Here is a 21506-nt window from a genome sequence, read left to right as displayed (position 1 = left end):
TTCATACTTCCAGGGAAAGAATCCTAGAAAAATGAGCACACTTTCTGGACAAAAAAGCAGGATATAGCTTGCTATACAAGGAGTATTCTTTGTTAAGCCTTCCTGTGTAACATACACCTATTCTACTAAGTGAAATGGCTTCCAGATTTTCTCACTCAATACAGTGAATGTGGATCCCACACCAATCACCTTTGTCTTGTGAAAAACTGTGTTCCTCTATAGTTTCTAGAGATGGATAAGGGAGGCAAAGGGGTAAACCATGCAGCCTTTCCTCAGGAACTCATGTGTTTCTTTAAGACAAATTACAGTCTTTTTAACTGATAAACTTCTAGTATAATCCTAACTTACCCTTAACAATTTATATTCATACTATATCAAGGTCTCTGGCAAGTCCAAATTAGGACACAGAAATCTCAGAAATCTCTTGAACTTCAGGACCCACTGAGGAGTGGGGAAGCACATGATTTTCAAGTGTGAAAAGGTCTAATTTCAAGCCAGACTGATACAGTCTATTATATATGGGATTTGTAGCCCATTTGAAATGAGAGCCAAAGAGAACACATTCTCATATTTTATTTACTTCAAATAAATAATGGGTAGTGAAAGCCTGAAAACAAAAGGTATAAAATGTTTTGGAAATTCACTAATTTATACAAGACATAAAAACAACCACGAAGCTACCACTTCTTACCAATCTCAAAATACTAAGGGCTGAAAAACCAAATCACAGATGGTTTGAAATGCTCTATTCGCTTCTTGGATGAATATAATATAGTCTATCCCAATTACAACCATGTGCAACAGGTTGTCCAAGATGTTTCTGTTGTACTGGTTTTTGGTCACACAGTATGCTTATATATCTGGCAGTTATAATCTTCAAAGATCGCTACAGTATGATTTCTAAATTCACTGTCCTCAAACTCCTACCTTTTAGGTAGAAAAGACAGTGGGGCAAGGTTGGGAAGATCACTGGCAAAGAAGTCAGTCCCATCCTCCACTCCACTATTGGCCAAGTGGAAGATCCAAGTATAGCTCTGGACCTCTGTGAACTTCAGGTTCCTCATCTGCAGTCCCTGAAGAAGACTGGCTTCCTTTCCACCCTCGATGGGGTCCCCTTGCCGGACCCTCTGCACTAACCTCCCAAATCTGGGGAGATGCTGCTGAGCACCTGCTGCTTGCCCTTCCACAATGAACTTTTCATTAAAAAAAAATTTTTTTTCTACTTTGCTGATACCATTCAGCCAGTAACAACTCAATCAACTACTTACTATGAAGCCAATGACCCATTCCTCCTCACTTACATCACTTCCTCTTACTCACTTCCCAAGATGGCTCTCCTCCCTTCCAGTTCCACAACTCCTTCCTTCTCCAGAAACTTCATCTATTAACTATCCTCACAGGTCACCCGCACAGCCTCCGAAGAATCAGCCTCAAACCCACATGGGTTTGGACAAACACCGTTCCAAACCATGGGTGGGCATCAGTGGCCGCTCTTCCCCTTGGGACATCCCCAAGATGTCCCTCTTGGCTCAGTTTCTCCCCAGATCAGAGGCCAGGGTTATTGCTAAATCTGTTTCTTGCTCGGGCAGGACATCAAAGTCACCTAAAAAGGAACAGCGTGACAAGAAGTAAAAGAAAGCAAAGAAGGGAAAGAGGCCCTAAGGTGAGGCGACTAGGAGAAGGGCCTGAAGAAGGGAAAGAGTGGAGGAAGAGGGCTGACGAAGAAGGGGAGGTGGACTACAGGAAGAAACGCACTCTCACCGCTTCGGAAGCGTCGGAGACAACAGGTCAAGCCACAAAGTTGTGCCCCTACTTTGTGAGAAGGGAGGTCCCACAGGGTAAAGCAACCTCTCGGTGGGTGGGTGCAACACCTCCCTATCTCCATCACTTTCCCCGCCCAGAGATCGCAGCTCCAGCGCAGCGCGCGGAGGGTCCCCGAGCAGAGCGCCCCTCCCTCCACGCTCCGGGCCCGCCCCCAGGGACGCCCCCGCCCTCCCCGGCCTCCACGCCGAACCTCCAAGGCCCGATCTCGAGGCCGATCTCGGGCCCGGCCCCGGCCCCGGCCTCGGCCTCCGGATCGGGGTCCCGCCCGCTCCAGCCCCGGCCCCAGGCTCCCGCCCGTCCCGACCCCAGGCCTCGGCCCCAGGCCCCGGCCCCCCGATGCCCGCCCGGCCTTACGTGTTGTCCTGGTTGAAGTTGGCGAAGAGCAGCTGGCCGGCGCCGGCCTCGCCGCTCTGACTCGCCAGGTTCATGGTGGGCGCGCGGCGGGCGGGCCCGGCCCGGGGCTCGCGCGCGGGAGGGCGTGTCGGGTGCGCTCAGGGTCGGCGCCGGGCCCCGCTCGCCGCCTCGCTGGCCGCAGCTGGCTGCCCGGGGATCAACCGCCGCCTCATCCCGTGCCCGCTCTTGTTTATGCTCCGGAGCCGGAGCACCCTGCGCGTCTGCGCGGCCCCGCCTTCTCGGCGCACGGCCTCCCCACGGCGCAGGCGTACTGCGGAGGTCCCGCCCCTTCACCTCTGGCCGGCGCCTGGGGTTCTGGTCGAACACGCGCACGCGTGGGGACGCGCCGGCCGGGCTTGCTGGCTGACCCAGGGCGGCGCATGCGCATGGAAAAGAATAGGTGCTCGGTACACTCCATCACTTCATCAATATTAAGAGGGCCCGCCGTGTGCCAGTCGTGCTAAATATTTATGTACAGCATCTTATCTGATGCTTACAGCAATGCTACTTAGAGAACACTGCATTCCCATTTTACAGATTTGAAAACCGAAGCTCAGAAAGACTAACCTCTTTGCCGAGTGCTCGATCCGAGAACAGAAACCCCTTTCCTCAAGGCCCACGCGGAGGAGTCCACCTTATATATATTCATACATTAAATAATATTTAGGAAGTACCTTCCATGTGAACTAAATGGGCCTCCTTTCCCTTAGAGAAATTACAGATTACTTGTAATTAAACACAACTACAAGCTGGGGTACAAGAGAGCTTATAATGAGGTCACTCAACCTAGACTTAAAGGATAAGGACCGTGCAGTCAGAGAAGGCTTCCTGAAGGAGGGGAGACCTGGAATTTGAATCGTAGGTAACCAGTCCAAGGAGATGGAAGCATTCTGTATCGCAAAGGTCCACAGATGAGAGTGTGTCCCGGGAATGCTGTGCTCAGTGTGTCTGAGCTCAGATGGGATGGCGAACACGAGACAGATTTGACTTGTGAAATCGGAGGTGGCCAGACCAAGTTGGGTGTTGTTAAGCTACATTAAGCAAGAGACTGAACATTATTCTAAGAACAATGCGCTGCCATTGGAAATACTTAGGCAGGAGAACGGCACAATCAAATTTGTGGGTAGGGAAGTTATTTCTAACCACAGAGTCAAGAGTGCACTGAAAATCGTTGAGGAAGGAAGGGTCTTTTCTATAAAAGGTGCTGCCTCTCCTATCTCACGCCAAACTCAAAAACTAGTTTGAGATGAATTGTAGACATAAATGTGGGCGTAAAACAGTAAGCCTTCCGGAAGAAAACATGAGAGAATGTCTTCATGACCTTGGGGTAAATAAAGTTTTCTAAGCAAGTACTTTAAAAAGTACCAACCACAATATAAAACATTAATCTTCATCAAAATGAAGCACAACTGCTTACCAGTAGACTATCAAGAGACGTTGAGAAGGCAAACCTCAGAATGTGTTACATATACTTGCAATACATATATTTGCAAAATGAGTTTTGACAAAGGATGTCTTTCCAGAATGTTCAAAGAATTTCTGCAAATCAGTAAGGAAAACACCAACTCATTTTTTTTAAAACTGGGCAAAATACTTGCGCACTTCACAAAATAGCAAAATGGCTAATGAGTCCCTGAGAAGGTGAACATCATTAATATTCATCAAGGAAATGCAAATTAAAAGCAAATGAGATACTGCGTGCATCTACCTGTTAAAATCAAATAGAAACAAAGACTAGCCAAGGGCACCTGGTGGCTCAGTTGGCTAAACATCTACCTTCAGCTCAGGTCATGCATGATCTCAGGGTCCTGGAATTGAGTCCCACGTCAAGTCCCTGCTCTGCGGGAGTCTGCTTCTCCCTCTGCCCCTCCCACCTCCTCATCTTTTCTTTCTCTCTCTCTCAAATAAATAAATAAAATCTAAAAAAAAAAAAAGGAAGAAACAGAGACCAGATTTGAAAATACTCTGAGTATACAAAACCAGTTTAGTCAGACAAGCAAAGTTTAATTTAGCTTATTTTGCAAGACAGGCAAGGCTAACTCGTCCTGAGTCACTTCTTGCTGGTGTCTCTGAAAATCATAAGTGAAACAAAGTAGTTCCCCAAAATTGTGATAACTGCTAACCAATTCTCTTGCATTTGAGAAAATTCTAATATCGTAACCAATCACTGTGAAGAGTGAATAGTCACTGTAGGAGCTGCTGTATAATGATATACCTCTGAGGGGTGCCTGGGTGGCTCAGTGGGTTAAGCCTCTGCCTTTGGCTCAGGTCATGATCCCAGGGTCCTGGGATCGAGCCCCACATCAGGCTCTCTGCTCGGCCAGGAGCCTGCTTCCCCTTCTCTCTCTCTGCCTGCCTCTCTGCCTACTTGTGATCCCTCTCTCTCGGTCAAATAAACAAAAAACTTTAAAAAAAAAAAGGTAATCCACATTTTCTCACATTCTCTATCCCTTTCCTTGCTTTATATTTCTACATAGGACTTATCACTTCCTAGGGGACTACAAAACACCCCCTTCTGACCAGAACATAATCCTCCAGGAAGGGAGAGTTTCTGTCTGTCTTGTTTACTCTGAGCTCAGATTACCTAGAAACTTGGAACTTAGTGCCTGAAGAACTAAACTCTGGTCTCCATTCGTGGTGCCCATAATGGGCTGGAGCTGAGGGCTGTTGCCCACGCACCCTTTATTGGTCCCACGGCTCTCCTCTCTGGGTGGCACCGGGAACCACAGGCGAGTGTTGCTGGGGAGTAGTAGCCTGGATTTACGCCTGAGAGCTGACCTGTGTGTGACTCAGAAGCGCACCCTTGTGTCCCAGCTCACCTGGGGACGGCATGAGCTGACGTTCCTGACGGCAGGTATAGCAGGAAAGATGCTCGGGACCTTCTCTCATCACTTGAGGAATCCTCCAGCTAACTGACCTGACGATGCCAATCCCATGAGGAAGAGGATCCCTTCCTCCTTTCGACCTTAGAGCAGAACCGTCATCTGCTGGTCTGCTGGTGCTTAAAGCATTCCTCAAGTAGTCTTCTCATGCGCCACATTCAGAGATGAGCAATCCTCCCACGGGCGAGTTTCTAAATAAACCCGTGGGTTGAACAGCTGGCACAGAGGAGGGAACTACGGGCTGAGTGAAAGGGCGTTGGAGTGCACCTTGCAGTAGGTGAGGCAGTGGGAGGGAGGTCGGGACAAGCACAACACTGAAATCAGACAGGCACACTGAGGTTCAAATTGGAGGTATGTCTCCTTAAGTAAGATCGCACCCTCTCTGAACATCTATTTCCTGAATAATAACAAGGGCTATATAATTCGCCTCTTGGGGGCGCTATGAAGATTGGATGAATGGCAGCAAGCACTTCCGAAGAGGGGGGCAAGAATCTTTGAAAACCATCCCTCCGTGCAAGCAATGAGAACACTGCCCAAAATGAGCAAAATTAACTTCTTCGGAACTCTTAAGGCTTGCAACCTTCTAAGAGGCGTTTATACAACCACAACAGCGGAATCTCTGTAAGTAAGATTTATAGCAGTAAGATTTATAGCAGTAAGATTTATAGCATTTTTAGTTTTTCCTGATACCATCTCTCCCTCCAGACTCCATGGTACCCTTGAATATCGGTAGCTTTGAACATCAGCAGCCTTGCGATGGTGACAGGTGTAAAAACAAGCAGTCTAGCCGTCACTGGAAGGGGCGGAAAGGGCCTGGAGCTCCCCAGAAATCCCATCCCCAGAAAATGGTCACCATTCTGGTACAGTTTTTGCCCAGGAGCTCCATTTTCTTTTCTTTTCTTTTTTGAAAGATTTTATTTACTTATTTGACGCACACAGAGAGAAATCACAAGGAGGCAGAGAGGCAGGCAGAGAGAGAGGGGGAAGCAAGCTCTCTGTTGAGCAGAGAGCCCCATGCAATACTCGATCCCAGGACCCTGAGATCATGACCTGAGCCGAAGGCAGAGGCTTAACCCACTGAGCCACTTAGGCACCCCAAAGAGCTCCATTTTCAAAGCGTGTCTTTATTTGATCCAAGAGTCTGCTAGTTCATCGTGTGGATGAAGTTTCCTCCTTTATTTCTATTATTCCGAGTTGGTTGAGTTTCATTGTGAAACGTGGTTGGATTTTGCCAAAAGCATTTCTGCCTCTACAGGATGATTCCATTTGGAATTTGTTTATTTGGTCAGTGGCTTGGCCGGACTGATTCTGAGAATCGCATCCCCGAGTCCCACCCTGAGCAATCTCTGATTTTTTCCTCTTCTTTTTGCCCCTTAACATGCCTACCTAGGGGCATCCCTGGTGCAGCAGGAGCCACTGATGAGTCCAAGCTTGTGCATAAGCCCCTTGGCCAATTAGATTTCTGCCATTCTTGTTGCATGTATGGGATAGACGCTGCTCTTGTAATTCAGAGAATTTACTTGTTTCTGCCATATTCAGCCAGAAATTCGTAGCTCAGTGTTCTTTCTCTGCTCTATCCCGAGAGGGTGTAGCCCTGGGCACCGTCTTCCCTAAGGCCAGGTTGACTGGAATATCATTTGAAACCCTGGCTTGCTAGGAGGCACTATTGAGAAGCAGGAGCTAACTGCTCTGTAAATGCATGTGTGAACTTCTGGTAAGCTCCTCGTGCCAATGAGATTTCCACCTGTTTTGACGCAGCTGCATACAGCATGGAGAATGCCTTCAAGTTTACCCCGTTTACAGCCGCTCTGAATGTTCTGGAGTGGTGCATTCTTCCTGGCTCCCAGAGCTGTCCGGAATCCCAGGAGGGCTGTGGGAATCTCCCAGATTTCTCTCTAGGTTTGGAGTTTTCAACTCTGGCTTCTGCATGAAGTCAGTCTTCCCTGCTGGAGCAGGAGAGCTCCCCATCCTGGATCCCCGCATTCTGGATTTGGCTGATTACTTTCCTGTGGGTTTCACTTAACACCAGGATAATGGAGAATGTTCCTCTTGTTCTCTTTGACTTAGAACTAGAGGAAATAACATTTTGGGAAGAAGATATTATCTGTGATTCCCAGAGCGGGGGTCAATGGGACAAAGGTCTGTGCATTTTAGAAATTGACACGTATTGCTGAGAAGGTTACTCTGATTATATCCTCAGGGCGGGTTGGTGGGTGAGTAGGCCTATTCTCAGCCCGACACTTCCAGATTGAGCCAGCTCCCAGGCTTGTCATTTTTAATGTGCGATAATGTGATAATTCTGCTTCTGGCCACCAGAGGCCAGCAAGGCCCAGACAGTGGACCCGAGGGGATTCTCTACAGGCTGGATCCTATGCTTTGAATCCTCTTGTTGGGGCTGGGATTGGGGTGTCCAGTAATCAGGAAGTAGGAGAGTAGGGCAGACTGGACAGGGATGGATGAGGGCTGGGACATATTAGAGAGACCCTGGAGAGAGAAGGGCTGAAAGCCAGAGCAGGCAGTCAGCTCCCGGAAATTCAAACAGTGAACATTTCTGTGACTGATGTTAATTAAAGCTTATAATTATTAATTATAGCAAAACTGGGCCTGGGAGCACCACACACTTGAACTTTATCTCTTCTGCATATATACGCATGACAGGTACAAAGATACAGACTTTTAAAAAAATTACTGTACGGGGGGGCGCCTGGGTGGCTCAGTGGGTTAAGCCTCCGCCTTTGGCCTAGGTCATGATCTCAGGGTCCTGGGATCAAGCCCCGTATTGGGCTCTCTGCTCAGCAGGGAGTCTGCTTCCCTCTCTCTCTCTCTCTGCCTGCCTCTCTGCCTACTTGTGATCTCTGTCTGTCAAATAAATCAATAAAATCTTTTTAAAAAATTGCTATACAGGGATGGCTGGTGGCTCAGTTGTTAAGTGTCTGTCTTTGGCTCCAGTCATGATCCCAGAATCCTGGGATGGAGCCCCAAATCATGCTCCCTGCTCAGCAGGGAAGCTGCCTCCCCCTCTACCCCCTCCCCTGCTTGTGCGCACACACACTCTCACTCTCTCTCAAATAAATAAATAAATTCTTTCTAAAAAATAGAGAAGATTGTTATAGCAAAGAATCCATTGTTTTAGGCAAGATCACCCTTCTAAGGGGAATGGATGGGGTCTATTCATAGATTTCTTAGAGCTGACTGGGGAACTCGCTTATTGACCTATTAAAGGTTATGTTTCTGGGTCGTTTGAAACTGCAGTTGGATGGGCTCAAGTCTTGGCTGACTTAGGGCCTTAACCGAAGTGACGCCATTTTGGTCCTATGGTTTTCTCTTTAAACATTCAATTAAGTTTTGTGTTTCTTATACGTATAAAACCAAAACGAAGTTTTTAAAACCTACTTACCACATCACACCAGTTTTTATGAATATTTTGAAAATGATATTTTCCTCCTGGGGTCCCAGGAAAAATTTTTTTTAATTTTTTTAATTTTTAATTTTTTAAAGATTTTATTTATTTATTTGACAGAGAGAGAGATTATAAGTAGACAGAGAGGCAGGCAGAGAGAGAGAGAGAGAGGGAAGCAGGCTCACTGCTGAGCAAAGAGCCCGACGCGGGACTTGATCCCAGGATCCTGAGATCATGACCTGAGCCGAAGGCAGCAGCTTAATCCACTGAGCCACCCAGGCGCCCCCCAGGGAAATTTTTTAAATAAAAAGCCAGAGGATAATGTTGTGTTGAGGGGGAAGTCACCTCCTCCGCCAGCAAGATGTTTGGTGTACATTCTTCTCATGACAAATCAGGTTATCATTACTGATCTTACCTGCCTGGTTGTTTTTGCTTTAAATCTGAGGCCCCCAACTCAGTGGAGGGACGTGTGGACGTGTCTCTGGGTCTAATGTCCTTTGAATGGTGCCCTGGGTATTTGGCAAATGCAGAGGTAACTTCCAAGTTCCTTTCCTCCTCCAGGATTTGGATAGTGTGCTGAGATGAGGGGTGTCTAGAATGCAGAGACCAGATGCCCCAGGATCTGGCCCCCACACCCTCCCTTCCCCAGTTCACTTCCTGCTCTCATCTCTGCTGGTTTAGAAGCTCGGGATTTGGATTCCTGGCTAAGGCTGGAGTAGAGCAGAAGCAGAAGGGCATTCATCTGGAGGTGGTGGGTGGCTGGGACAGTTCAAAGAGGGTCCGATGAGGCACTTGCTAGAAAAGAGGAGGTACCCTCCAGGCTGTCAGACTCCTTAAGGGATTGCTGTGCCCACCTTGTGCCCCTTTCCTGCAGCTGTACCCAGTGATTGGTGGATAGGAAGCGCCCCCCCACCACCACCTTGCCCCTGCTGTCCGCCCCAAGAATAATCCCTTGATCAATCTCATTGCCTAATCTCCTCTCAGAGCCCAGTTCCCAGGAACCCTAGCTGGAACAAGCTGTTTTCTGGGAGCTGCTCCTTTGCCTTCCTGCAAAGATCTGAAGCTGGTTCCAGGCCCGCAAAGCTGGAAGAGAGGAAAGTCTCCCCTGCCCCGGTCACAGTGGCTTCCCCAGCTGAGCTGATCAGTGACCAGGACAAACCCTGCTCCTTCAGGCTCAGAGTCCAGCACACAGTAGGCTAAACAAAGAATGGATAGTCAGAGTCCCAGTTCTGAGCGATGACAGAGGTCAGGGGATCCTGATCAGACAAGCTCTGCAGCAGTTAGACAGACATGGTTAAAAAGAAAGCTATCGGCCCTAAATGGAGTCATTTGTGTTAAGAGCCTCACATCAGGAAACCTGGACTTAATACCTAATCTAACTGTAGTTTTCTCCCTCTACCCTTCCCGCCGCCCCTCCCCCACCCCGCAAAGGTAATCTTGAACCCATTAACCTGGAATTTCCTGGTTGGCACTAGGAAATTGACAGATAGACACTTTCCTGTTCCCCATAGGAGGGCAAACTTGTCTAAAATCACGCATTCTTTGCGTATAGTGTCCCTTTTCCGTTCTCTCTGTCTCTTGAAAAACCTTTCCTTTCTTGCAGTGGAGTTTCCCTCTGCCTGCTGGATGGGATGCTGCCCAATATTCATGAATTGATTAGTAAAACCAATTATAGCTTTACTAGATTGAATATTTGTTATTTAACAACCTGTATCAAATAAAATCTGAATATATATTATAAAATCTGATATTTACAAGTATATATATAAATTATATGTGAGTGTGTGTATGTATACAGACATACGTGTATAAATTACACATACATGTACATAGAGATGGATTATAGATAAAATATAGATATAGATACTGATGTAGGAAGTGTTGGGGTTTGGGAGCAAATGGTCAAGAAAGAATTCTCGAGATGTCTTTGGTGCAAAAAAGTGGTTTAATTAAAGCACGGGGACGGGACCCCTGGGTAGAAAGAGCCGTGCCCATTATATACTTTCAAGTGGAGAGGAGGTTAGGGAGAGCGTAAGTCTCTTAGGAATTTGGAAGCAAGGTTTCCAGGACCTTGAGGGGCTAGCTGTTGTTAGGAAAAGGATATTTATTCCTGTCTAGTAAAACCCTAGTCATGAGACCCTTCAGATGCATATCAGTGGTCCACATGCTTGGAGGATGATTGCTAAGAAAAATCTTGGGGGAGGATGTAGAGATAAAGGAAGTTTCCAAAGGATTTTTTTTGCGTGTTAAAGGAGAATTACAGGATCCCGGAGGTCAGGATAATGTTAAGCTAAGATTGCCTTTTGACCTTAGCAAAGATTAACATGGAGGCAGTTTCTAGAGGAAGGTCACTCTGCCCGTCCCAGGGACTTGTCAATGGGCTGTAAGTCGGAAGGAAATTTAATTTTTTGATCTTTTGCCTTTGTTCCCCGCATCAGATCCCATCTGAACCGACCAAGAGCAGTCAGAAACTGGAGAGAAGCTTGAAAGGAGTAACATTTGCAAGTTTGTAGCTGAGGACTGCTTCAGTGTGGATGTCAGCTTTCAGTGTTTGCAGTCATATCATTAGAGGTGCAAGGGGCTGATGGAGGATTTAAAAATGTTTCCGGCGTTTCCGCAGAGTGCACTACACTTTGACATTGACCCCTATGGTCTTCGGTCACGTAGATAGCAGTCTGGTGGGTAGTGTTTGGAGAAGAGCGTGGACAGTGAGATCTGGGATGGGGACCCTCACCTCTGGGGGGCAGGGAGACCAAGGACAGACTTACACTCTAGACCCTGTCTGGACTTCACCCAGATTATCTGTAGAACCACACAGGTACTCAGTGGCTCCCCAACCAACTGGCCAGGGGCTCTGAGAGGGGGCCCGAGGCATCAGGACTGTGGCAAGCTTCCCAGGAAACGCTGGCAGGTGAGCACCCCTGGGCCAAAGTCAGTGAGAAAGTGTTCCCACAGCGCCCCTCCGCTGCAGAACCGACCTGGGGCAGTTGTCCAGAGACAGAAAAAGAGACGGATACAGGCAAAGCACCTGTCTGGCTTTGTGATTATCATTCTTCTTCTTATTTTGCACACCAGGAAGATGTGGCTGGCTGGTGGCAAAGCCAACGCCAGAGAAAAGTTAACGTGGGACAAGCTGCCTACTGTCCACTCATCGTCTACCCACCGGGGGTGGGTGTTTACCTTGAACCCAGTCCTGTCCGTAGCCGTGGTCCCCACAGGTTAGAAGAAGCTGGGCAGGAAGCTGACCTCACGGCAGAGGGCTGAGAGAGGAAAGGGAGTCCCAGCCAGCCAGGAGCTGTCCACCCATTGCAGACATCGTCACTCTGTGACCTTGGTATAGTGAGACAGAGACCAAAACCAGCTCAAAAACGTGTCTAGCCACAGAAATTAAGGTCCCCGTGCAAAGCACAAAAATACCAAAAAGCCATACTCTCCTGGCTAACGCAAATGACTTTCACGGATTTGTCCATCACAGCCCCACCCTCCCCTTGCTCTGTCCCCCTTTTAGAGAAGAAGATACGCCACCAAAAATCGGTCCTGCTTCCTAATAGTATCCAGTAAAAAGTACAACCCCACTTCCTTGAACTTCCCCAAGCACCTAAGGCAAGTACAAATTCTGCCCTGAGTCTCTCCTGACCCTTCCTGGAGGAGACCATGGTTCTCCTGCCCTCTGACTTCTTGCAACCTTCTCATGCCCTCTGACTTCTTGCAACCAGTCAGTAAACCTCCCTGAAGTCTTTCGCTGGTGGGCTTTGACAGGATAATACTGTGGGGCCCTGGGGCTTGTTCGAAGGTGGCACAAAGAGAAGGAAAGCCCATTTCCTTAAAACCTCTGGCAAAAGTGACCTTTGAACTGGATCTGGAAGAATAACTAGAGACCTGCTAGCCAAACTGAGAGGGAAGGGCCTTCCAGGTGGAACAGCATCTGCGTAGTCACAGAGCATGAGAAAGCTGTACACATTCTGGGAGTCTGTTTGGATTCATTTGCTGGGTATGGGGGCTGGGCAAGGCTGTTTTATCCTAACTCCATCCTGAAGGGAAGGGGGCCACTGAAGGATTTTAGGGAGAGGGACTTAATCAGACTTGTGTTTCAGAAAGTTGCTCTGGTAGGGAGGGTCTATGGCTGGTGAGGCCGAGACAACGGGGACAATGGGGACTTTGTTGCTAAGCATATAGTAGATGCTCATGTGGGATCTGCTGATTGAGGATGGAAGTCACCAGGAGGGAGGAGGAGAATCAGGTCAGGTCAGAAGGGGTCATCGGATCCTGGGGACAGATGGCAGAGGGTGGCCTCATGGGAGGAGACTGGAGGTGTGGTCAATGCTCCATCCAGGGAAGGGGTGAAAAGCATGGGTGGTTGCTGGGGGGGGGGCGCGGCTTTCTCTCCCACCCCGTTTGCCACTCTGCCCCTCCAAAGAGCCAGGAAGGCAGTAGGTACTTAATCAGTGCCATTCAACAGTGCAGGGCATTTCAGGGACAGACAGATGTAGGTCTGTGTCTGCTTGAGCACAGCCCCTCACCTGCAAATTAGGAAGGGCACTCCTACCTTGTAGAGTTACAGAGGGGACTAGAGGGGTAATAACAGTGATGACACTGGGCCTGGGCTGCCTTTGTTCCTTCAGTAATCCTGCAAGGAAGGTGCTGTTATTTCTACTTCACAAGTGGGGAAACTGAGCCTCGAGCGCACACAGCTAGCTGGTGGCAGAGGCAGGTGACGGATCCTGGGAAGGCCACCTTCAGAGCTCCCAGCCGCGACTGGCCTGGCCGAGGGGGTGGCGTGGGGTGGCCTTCTGGGTCGGGGGTCAGAGAAGGAGCCCCAGAGTCCCAGGAAAGATGGGGTGGGTTTTGGCCACCTGGTTGTGGGTCCGATCTCTTAGGTGACCGTGAGCGGTCACTGTGGGAAGGGCTGCAGTTTGCATCTGGAGACAAGGGGACATGCACCCCCTCTCAGGAGTGGTGATGGACAGGCCCGGCGACAAGGCTGGGGGAGCCCAAACCCACACAGTGAGCAGGAGGTAGGCTTGCACCAGACGGCTGGCCACAGTGACATGGGCACAGGTGAACTTCTGCCATGGGGGGAAAGGACAGAGCCGGGGAGGTAGGAGTGGGGCAGCGGGGATCCCGGAGGGCTCCAGGGTCAGGAGCCCAAGGCCTGTCCGGTGGCTGCTACCACCCCTGGCACCCATCCCGTCTCCTTCATGCACAGTCTAACCCTGACTTCCCCGCGGGAGTCAGGCCCTCAGTTGCCATAACAACTGGATCCCAGCAGTAAAAATAGTAACATTTCTTATTCAACTTTTTTTTTGCTCTTTGAGAAAAAGAAAATTCAGTTTGAGGTTTGTATTTCCCTTCAGGGAGTCTCCTCTGGGGCCCCACTGAGCCCACTGCCAAGACCTGGGGAAGGTCGACCACAGGCTGGGGCCGGGAGGAGGCAGGCGGGCCAGCAGCCTGCGGAGCTCTGATCCCACACCTGTGGCTTCCCTCAGCTTCTGGATGGCTGTGCTCAATGATGATCGATGCCCCGGGCCTGCCCTGGACTCCCCGGGGAAGAGGGGGCCACAGGGAGGTCAGACCCCTGGGGGCTTTCACTTCTATAAAGTCAGCAGGGACCTTTTTGGAATTGAAGTTGAGGGCAGAAGAGGAGGTATGCCTGGCACCTAAGGACAGGTGTGTCCCAGTGGGGCTGACAATAAGGTGTTGGGGGGGGTCACAACAATGGTGAGGGAGGTTAAGGTCAGGGAAGAAGCCATGAAATGCAGGTTCAGAGCTCAGATCCTGGGCAGGTCCTCTGGCTGTGTGACCTTGGGAGGGTCCCCGGTCCCTCTCAGTCTCTTTCCCTCCTCCATTGAGAGGACAGGAGGTGTTGGTCCCTGTACCCATGAGCCTCTCCCAAAATGTAAAGAGACAACTGAAACAAGTTTCCTGAACGTGACTTATTCTCTCCTGGCACCGAGTCCTCTGGACGGAATGTCTTTTCTGTTTCATTTCCAACAGCTGCTCGTCGCCGGCTGGCTGACTCCCTGATCTTCTAGAACCACGCTGCCCCCTAGGACTTTCTGCGGTGTTGGGAATGGTCCCACACGCCAGCCACTGATCACATGTAGCTCGTGAGTGAGTACTTGAAATGTGGCTTGTGTGACCCAAGAGCTGCATTTCAAATTGCATTTCATTTTATTTAACGTAGAAATAACCAGACGCAGGAGGGTGGTGGCTTTCATGCTGGAGGTCGCCGCTCTGGGAGGTCCAGATGGAAGTTCAAAACCTGCAGCTTGCTCTGAGGAACCTTCCAGTTCACCTGGAACCTTGACCTCAAGTCCACCTGGCCAAAACCCAAATCACATCTTCCCTCAACTCCCTGCTGCTCCTCCCTTGGTCTCCTCCCCCTCTCTCCACACCCACAAATGTCATCAGTACTCACCCAGCAGGGCCAGCCAGAAGCCCAGGGGTCACCCTTCACTTTTAATCCATTTGACCTCCTAAACATCCCCAGACCCCTTTTCTGGTCCCTGTCTCCAGCCCTCCCTCTCCGCGCAGCCTGTGAATGCCTGTACCCGCAATTCTTCTTGTCCACACTAATCCTGGGTGTCTCTGTGCCCAGCATTTGGGAGTGCAGAAATGAATTCCATAGGGTGGCTTTGCCCTGGGTGGGATTATTTCCTGAATGGGTACTAGGATCTCAAAGAAAGTCTTGTTATTTAAAATCACAGGGAGCTTGGGTTTGGCAACCTAAGGGAAGAGAGAGGACAGGGGAAGGAGGTGCCTGCCTTTCAGTTTAGACACCTGTCTTTCCATGGTGAAGGTTCTTCTGTTTCCTTCAGTCCCCAAAAGTGTCATCCGCTCCTGTTGGTGGTTTCCCACAGCCTGTAACCCGAACCAAGGTCTCCTAAAGGAGAGAGCTGGATTTAGTAGAAGATGGGGGGTGGGTGAGTGGGCAGATCGTGGGTACGCTGCGATCCGACATTAAAATGCGCGTGCCCCTGTCTGGGGGTCGTGAGGGTTCCTAGAGTCACAGTCTCTGGGAGTGGAGTGGTTCCGCCAGAGACTGCGGCCATTCCCGGGCGGATCCCCTGGGCCGTCGCGCCTCGCAGGCGCTCGGAAGCAGCAGGAGCTGGCCTTGTGGGAAGCGCGAGCTACAAGTCCACTCCCCCCGCCAGCCACGCCGGGGGCCTGGACGCCTGGCGCGCCAGCAGTGTCCGCTCCCTTTCCAGCCCAGTCCCGGCCGAGGACAGCGGGGCTCCGTCTAGCAGGCCGTGACCTCGCTCTGGAAACTACCGGGGGAGGGCACACCCGGAGAGGGAGGGAAGGGGCTCCAAGGGGAAGCCCCCATCCCTCCGTATCGCCCCTCCTCCTCCCCCAGCCAGCCAGGGCGGGAGGGGTCTGCGGGGCTCCGGGAGGGGGCCGCGGCCGAGGGGACTAAGGCGATTGGCCCGGAGCCCCCCCGCCGGCTCCGCCCCCGCCCCATCTGCTAGGGATTTGGCGTCGGCGTCTCGGGCTCGGGCTCGGCTCGGCTCCAGCTCGGGCTCCGCGCGCCCCCCGGCCGGCCCCCGCCCCGCGCCCGCCTACCTGCTGCTCCCGCGCCCCGCGCCTCCCTCCCTGCCTCCCGCGCGCCCTCCTCGCGCCGGTTGTCGGAGCCTCGGGCTGGGTGCTGATGGAACCGCCGCGATGTTCGCTCCCCGGCTCCTGGATTTCCAGAAGACGAAGTACGCGAGGTGAGGTTTGGGCTCGCGCGGGGAGAAGGGGAGGAGAGGTGGCGTGCGAGGAGGGGCGTGCGGGGAGGGGCGCGCGGGGAAGGGAACGCGCGCGGGAGGGGGACGCGTGGGGAGCGGACCGCACGGGGAAGGGCGCGCGGGGAGAAGGCGAGAGGAGGGGGCGAGCCGGGAAGGGGACACGCGCGGGGAGGGGGCGCGCGGGCAGCGGACCGCACCGGGAGGGGCGCGCGAGGAAGGGGACGCGCGCGCGCGCGGTCGGGAGGGGCGCCGGAAGGGGATGCGCGGGGAGGGGGCGCGCGGGGAGGGGCGGCCGAGGCTCTCTCCCGGCCCGGCTCAGCCGGCCTCGCTCCCCCCGCCGCGCGGAGAATTCGAGTTGACAAATGGACCCTAGCTTCGGCCGGAAGAAACAGAAAGGAGACTTGGCGGTCTTTGTGAGAGTCTCGCCGCCCAGCTTTGCGCCGCGGAGCGGGAGGAGCGCGGGTTCCCAGCGCCTGCTCTCCTGGCGGCGAGCCCCGAGGCGAGTCGCTTCACCTCCCGGAACCTCAATTTCAAGGTCTGCAAAACGGGGATAATGAACGTCCCCGTCCCTGGGCACCCCGTGAGGCACTTTGCGTGGTTCCCGGAGCAGAGTAATCGCTCAGTTTTATCCGGTGTTTCTGTTAATGAGAAAAGGTGTTGGCACGCCCCAGCGGTGTTCCCCCAGTACCCTCTACACTGCCCTTGCCTTCCCCTCACCGCGCCCCCACTCCTTTTCCCCCCCAGCCTTCATCGCCCCCATGACAACTGGAGGAATGAGTTTAAAGCTCTTTTTAGGTGGGGAAACTGAGGCTTAAAACCCAGGGAGAGCTGCTTGTCCATCTCGGCTTTTTCACAGTCCTGAGGCTCAGTTTCTCCTAAAATGGTGATGGCAGATACTCCCCCCAACTCTCCGCCCCGCCCGACTGCGGAGGGGAAGCCAAGCTCCCCCCTTGCACTGATTACAAGTTAAATGGGGGAGGTTCATAACCATGAAGTTTCTCTGAGATTTTTTGGGGTCTGCTTGCCTGAAAGCTGACAGGAAAACCCTTCCTGGAAGTAGCCCTCAGCCCCTAGAGGTCATGAGGGAGGACAAGCTGTTCCAGGAGTGTGGGCGTTTGCCTGTGCTTGGGCACCCAGGGGGGGCACCCAGCCTGCTCTGCCGACTTTTTGCCCTCCCCCTTGGGTCTGCTGCTTCTGGGTGGGGTAGGCAGGGGGTGAATTTGAGTCAGAGTGGCATCATTTTTTTTTTTTTTTAAAGATCCCATTTATTTATTTGACAGAGAAAGACCACAAGTAGGCAGAGAGGCAGTCAGTTAGAGAGAGAGAAACAGGCTCCCTGCTGGGCAAAGAGCCTAATACGGGGCTCTATCCCAGGACCCTGAGATCAGGACCCAAGCCAAAGGCAGAGGCTTTAACCTGCTGAGCCACCCAGGCGCCCCAGAGTGGCATCATTTTTGATATCCACATCTATGTGGCTCATTGTCTCCTGACAATTGCTGAGGATCCCTGTCCCCAGGAGGTCTCCACACGTTCTGATCAGATGGCAGAGCTTGATCAGAGATGTTCAGGCTGAGCATGGCATGGGTAGGGGGGAGGCTGTGCATGTCTTCTTCGTAAGGTTGGGGAGTCCCACTGGAAGGGGGCACATGGGGAAGTTCTTGTGGGTTTTCATTTGGCTGGAAGGTGGGAGGGACTGGCTGCCCAAATCCATGGAATCCTCTCTGATATGGGCACTTGGATTTTCAAAGGCTTGTTCTCAGCGGTCCTGTATGCTATTCTGAGGTAGAAGTTGGTAGAGGGTACGCTGGAAGGAAAGGGAAGATTCCGGGACTTGAGGCCACAGGTGCAAACAGGCGCAGAATGAGCTCTGAAGCCTGTACCATGGTACCATGGGCCTTCGCCTGTCCTGCATCTGCTGTGTGGTCTCGGGTCAGTGTCTCAACCTCTCTGGATCTCCGCTGGTTGATTTGTAAGGACAGGAGGGTTGTTCTGAATGAGCTGTAGATTTGGACTCTGGTGCTACCCTCCCTGGCTGGGTTAGAGCTCTCCAGCTGTGCCAGGGGCTGCACCAGGAGCTTTTTCTGTTCTATGGGTGACAAGTCCAGGGAGGAAGTAGAGGACATCAATTAGAACTATTTCTGTTCCCTTCCTCGTGGCATGGCCCTTACCCTGGCACAGCCCACAAGTTAGGTCCTTAATAAAGGCTTCCTGATTGAGTGACTTTAATAGTATGAGCTAGCGTCATCCAGTAGAAATGTCACACCAGCCACATGCGTAATTGTACGTTTTTTAGTAGCCATTCAATTTAGTGTGTGACTGATTTTCTAAGGCAAAAAACAGTGAAATTACTTAAAGAATGTATTGTAATTGATCCTTAATATGCAAAATGTTGCATTTCAACATGTCATCAATATGAATGGGTCATTCATGAGATACTTAACATTCTCTTTTCATTTCATTCTCTCAACAAGTCTTTGAGATCTATTTGTGTATTTTATACTCATGGCCCGTCTCGGTTTGGACTAGCTATTTTTCAAGTACTCAAGAGCCCGACGTGCCCGGCGGCTGCTATATTCAATAGCACAGGAATATCCTCCAGGACGAGAGATGTGCGTTTGTTTCATTTAGTTCGGGCTGCTGTAAGGAAGCACCGTAGACTGATGGCTTATAAACAATAGAAAATGATTTCTTGTAGTTCTGGAGGCTGGAGGTCTGAGATCAGGGTGCCAGCATGATTGGGTCCTGGCGAGGGCCATCTTTTGGGTTACAGACTACAGACTTCTCATTGTATCTTCATGTGGTAGAAAGAGAAGGAGCCGCTCTCTGGCCTTTTAAAAGGGCACTAATCTCATTCATGAGGGCCCCACCCCCTTGAACTAATTATGTCCTACATGTCCCAGCTCCAGATGCCATCACAATGGAAATTAGATTTCAGAGTAAGAATTTTTTGTGTGTGCGGGGGCGCCTGGGTTGCTCAGTGGGTTAAGCCTCTGCCTTCGACTAAGGTCATGATCTCAGGGCCCTGGGATCGAGCCCCACATCAGGCTCTCTGCTCGGTGGGGAGCCTGCTTCCCCCTCTCTGCCTCTCTGCTACTTGTGATCTCACTCTCTGTCAAATAAAATCTCTAAAAAAAAAAAAAAAGAATTTTTTGTGGGGAGGAGGGAGAACACAACCATTCAGCCCTTACCCTTGTTCCGAGTTAAATGCTGTGTGATACTGTAAAAGATGTTTTCTCTTGTTGAGCCTCTGTTTTTCATTGGGTGGTTGGACCAGCTTATCTTTCAGGTTCTAACCGGAACCCTTGAATGGTCTGCCTAGATCAAGAAATACATTTATCATGAAGCTATAGGAATTAAAGACTGTAGTGTTGGTGCAGGGCTAGGCAGATTGGCCAGTGGAACAGAATAAAGAGGCCAGAAACAGATTCATGCCTCTAAAGACATTGATTTTTGAGAAAGGTAGTATTGCTGATCAGACGAGGCAAGCCTTGTCCATTGAATAAACAGTACTGAGACAATTCGTTATCCAGACAGAAACAGTGACACTGGAGCCCTACCACATTTCTGGATGGATTAAAAATCTTAGAAGTGAAATTTTTAAAAAATGAAAACTTTTAGAAAATAGGAATGACTATCTTTTGGATTTCATGTTAGGTAAAGATTTCTGAAGGCACAAAAAGTTCAGATCATTATAGGGTAGATGGGTAAACCAGACTGCATTAAGAATTATGGATTTTTAAGAAATATTTTATTTATTTATTTGACAGACAGAGATTTCAAATAGGCAGAGAGGCAGGCAGAGAAAGAGGAGGAAGCAGGCTCCCCGCGGAGCAGAGAGCCTGATGTGGGGCTTGATCCCAGGACCCTGGGATTGGAACCTGAGCTGAAGGCAGAGGCTTTAACCCACTGAGCCACCCAGGCGCCCCAAGAATTATGGATTTCCAGTCACTGAAAAATGCCATGAAGGAAGTAGAAGACGAGCTGTAAACTTGAAGGATATATTTGCAGCACATTTACCCACCAAGATCATTAACGTCCAGAACATGTAAACCACTACAATGAGAAAAAGACAAACAAGAAGACACAAAGTGTAAAAAGACCAATCGCTTTGCAAACGAACACGAAGAGAGAGAAGAGAGAACGAATGGGCCGTGAGCATATGAAAAGCTGCTCGTTTTCGTCGGGGATCTTCCCTGGAGGAACCTGTGCACACATGCGTCACTGGAAACGGACAAGAATTTTCTCAGCAGTGTCGTTCGTGATAAGCAAGACCAGGAGACATCCCAAAGGTCATCGGTAGCATGGTGGATATCCATAAAGACCCTGCAGGAGAGTGGCTTTCCCATTCAGTCAGCCATGTAGATAGATCTCATAGACGTGTTGAGTGATACAAAACACAAAGGAAGGTATGAATCCCATCATTCAACGCTTAAAAACACACAAACCAACTGTCGTTTAGGAATGCAGAGGAAGGAAGGTACGTGGAAAGCAAGAACACGATTATTGCAAAATCAGCTCCGTGGTTACCTCTAAGGGAGGGGAGAATACAAAGGGTGCTTCTGGGTCCTGGCAGTGTTCTAATTCTTGACTTGGGAAGAAAACCAAGCTGGATTCTCCGTGTTCTACAAGACCGTTCCCATTCCCAGGGGGAGACTTACGCATGTGGCCACGCCTTCCTGCAAGGGAGGCTGGGAAGTGTCGTCCCCGCTGTCTGTGCCCATTGTTGCCTCCCTGGGGCCCAGAATAGCACCTGTCATCTGAGTAGGTACCAGTTCGATCTGGTGAATGACTAGTGGCTGTGCACTTTTGGGCAAGGAAATTAACCTCTGGGCATTAGCCAACATCTGTGGGTCTCAGTTCCCTGTGATGCTCACTGACTGCCCAGTTTAAAAGGACCAGGTCTTGGGGTGCCCCCAGGGCTGGCCCCCATCGCGCTGTTCTTGCCACGGGTTTGAAGTTGCCGCTAAGGCCACATGAAGGTCAGGGCCCAGCTCTTCCCACAGTGGTGTCCTTGGGGAGCAGGAGTGGAAGGAGCTGGGAGCTTGTGTTCTGATTCTGCTCATCTCTTGCTGGGTTCTCTTAAGTAGGCAACTTAGTCACCGAGCCATGGCACCCTTCTTGGACCATGCACCTTCCTTTCATCATCTCCTTTGGTTCTTAGCTGTTGGGGGCAGAAGTTACTGGTTTTGTTTTGTTTGTTTATTTATTTATTTATTTGACAGGCAGAGATCACAAGTAGGCAGAGAGGCAGGCAGAGAGAGAGAGAGGGAAGCAGGCTCC

At 50.7% G+C, this 21506-nt stretch overlaps 1 protein-coding gene and 1 long non-coding RNA gene across 2 annotated transcripts in view; both read right to left on the bottom strand.

Moving 5' to 3' along the window:
- Positions 1–2381, bottom strand: part of WIPI2 (WD repeat domain, phosphoinositide interacting 2) — a 38140-nt gene extending 35759 nt beyond the window's left edge. The window contains exon 1 of the mRNA XM_044232533.1: positions 2179–2381. Within this exon, the coding sequence (XP_044088468.1) occupies positions 2179–2252 (74 nt within the window). The 5' untranslated portion in view covers positions 2253–2381. The remainder of the gene's footprint in view (positions 1–2178) is intronic.
- A 12270-nt stretch (positions 2382–14651) lies between these two features.
- On the bottom strand, positions 14652–16102 carry LOC122895843. The gene is made up of 4 exons (XR_006382321.1): positions 16063–16102; positions 15280–15382; positions 15051–15139; positions 14652–14818 (listed from the first exon to the last, which is right to left on the bottom strand). It is a non-coding gene; the product is annotated as an uncharacterized LOC122895843 (long non-coding RNA).
- Positions 16103–21506: the final 5404 nt, after the last annotated feature.

Source organism: Neovison vison, chromosome 14 (genome assembly GCF_020171115.1).
Source record: "Neovison vison isolate M4711 chromosome 14, ASM_NN_V1, whole genome shotgun sequence".
Classification (NCBI taxonomy): domain Eukaryota; kingdom Metazoa; phylum Chordata; class Mammalia; order Carnivora; family Mustelidae; genus Neogale; species Neogale vison.
This window is presented reverse-complemented; position numbering and strand designations above follow the sequence as displayed.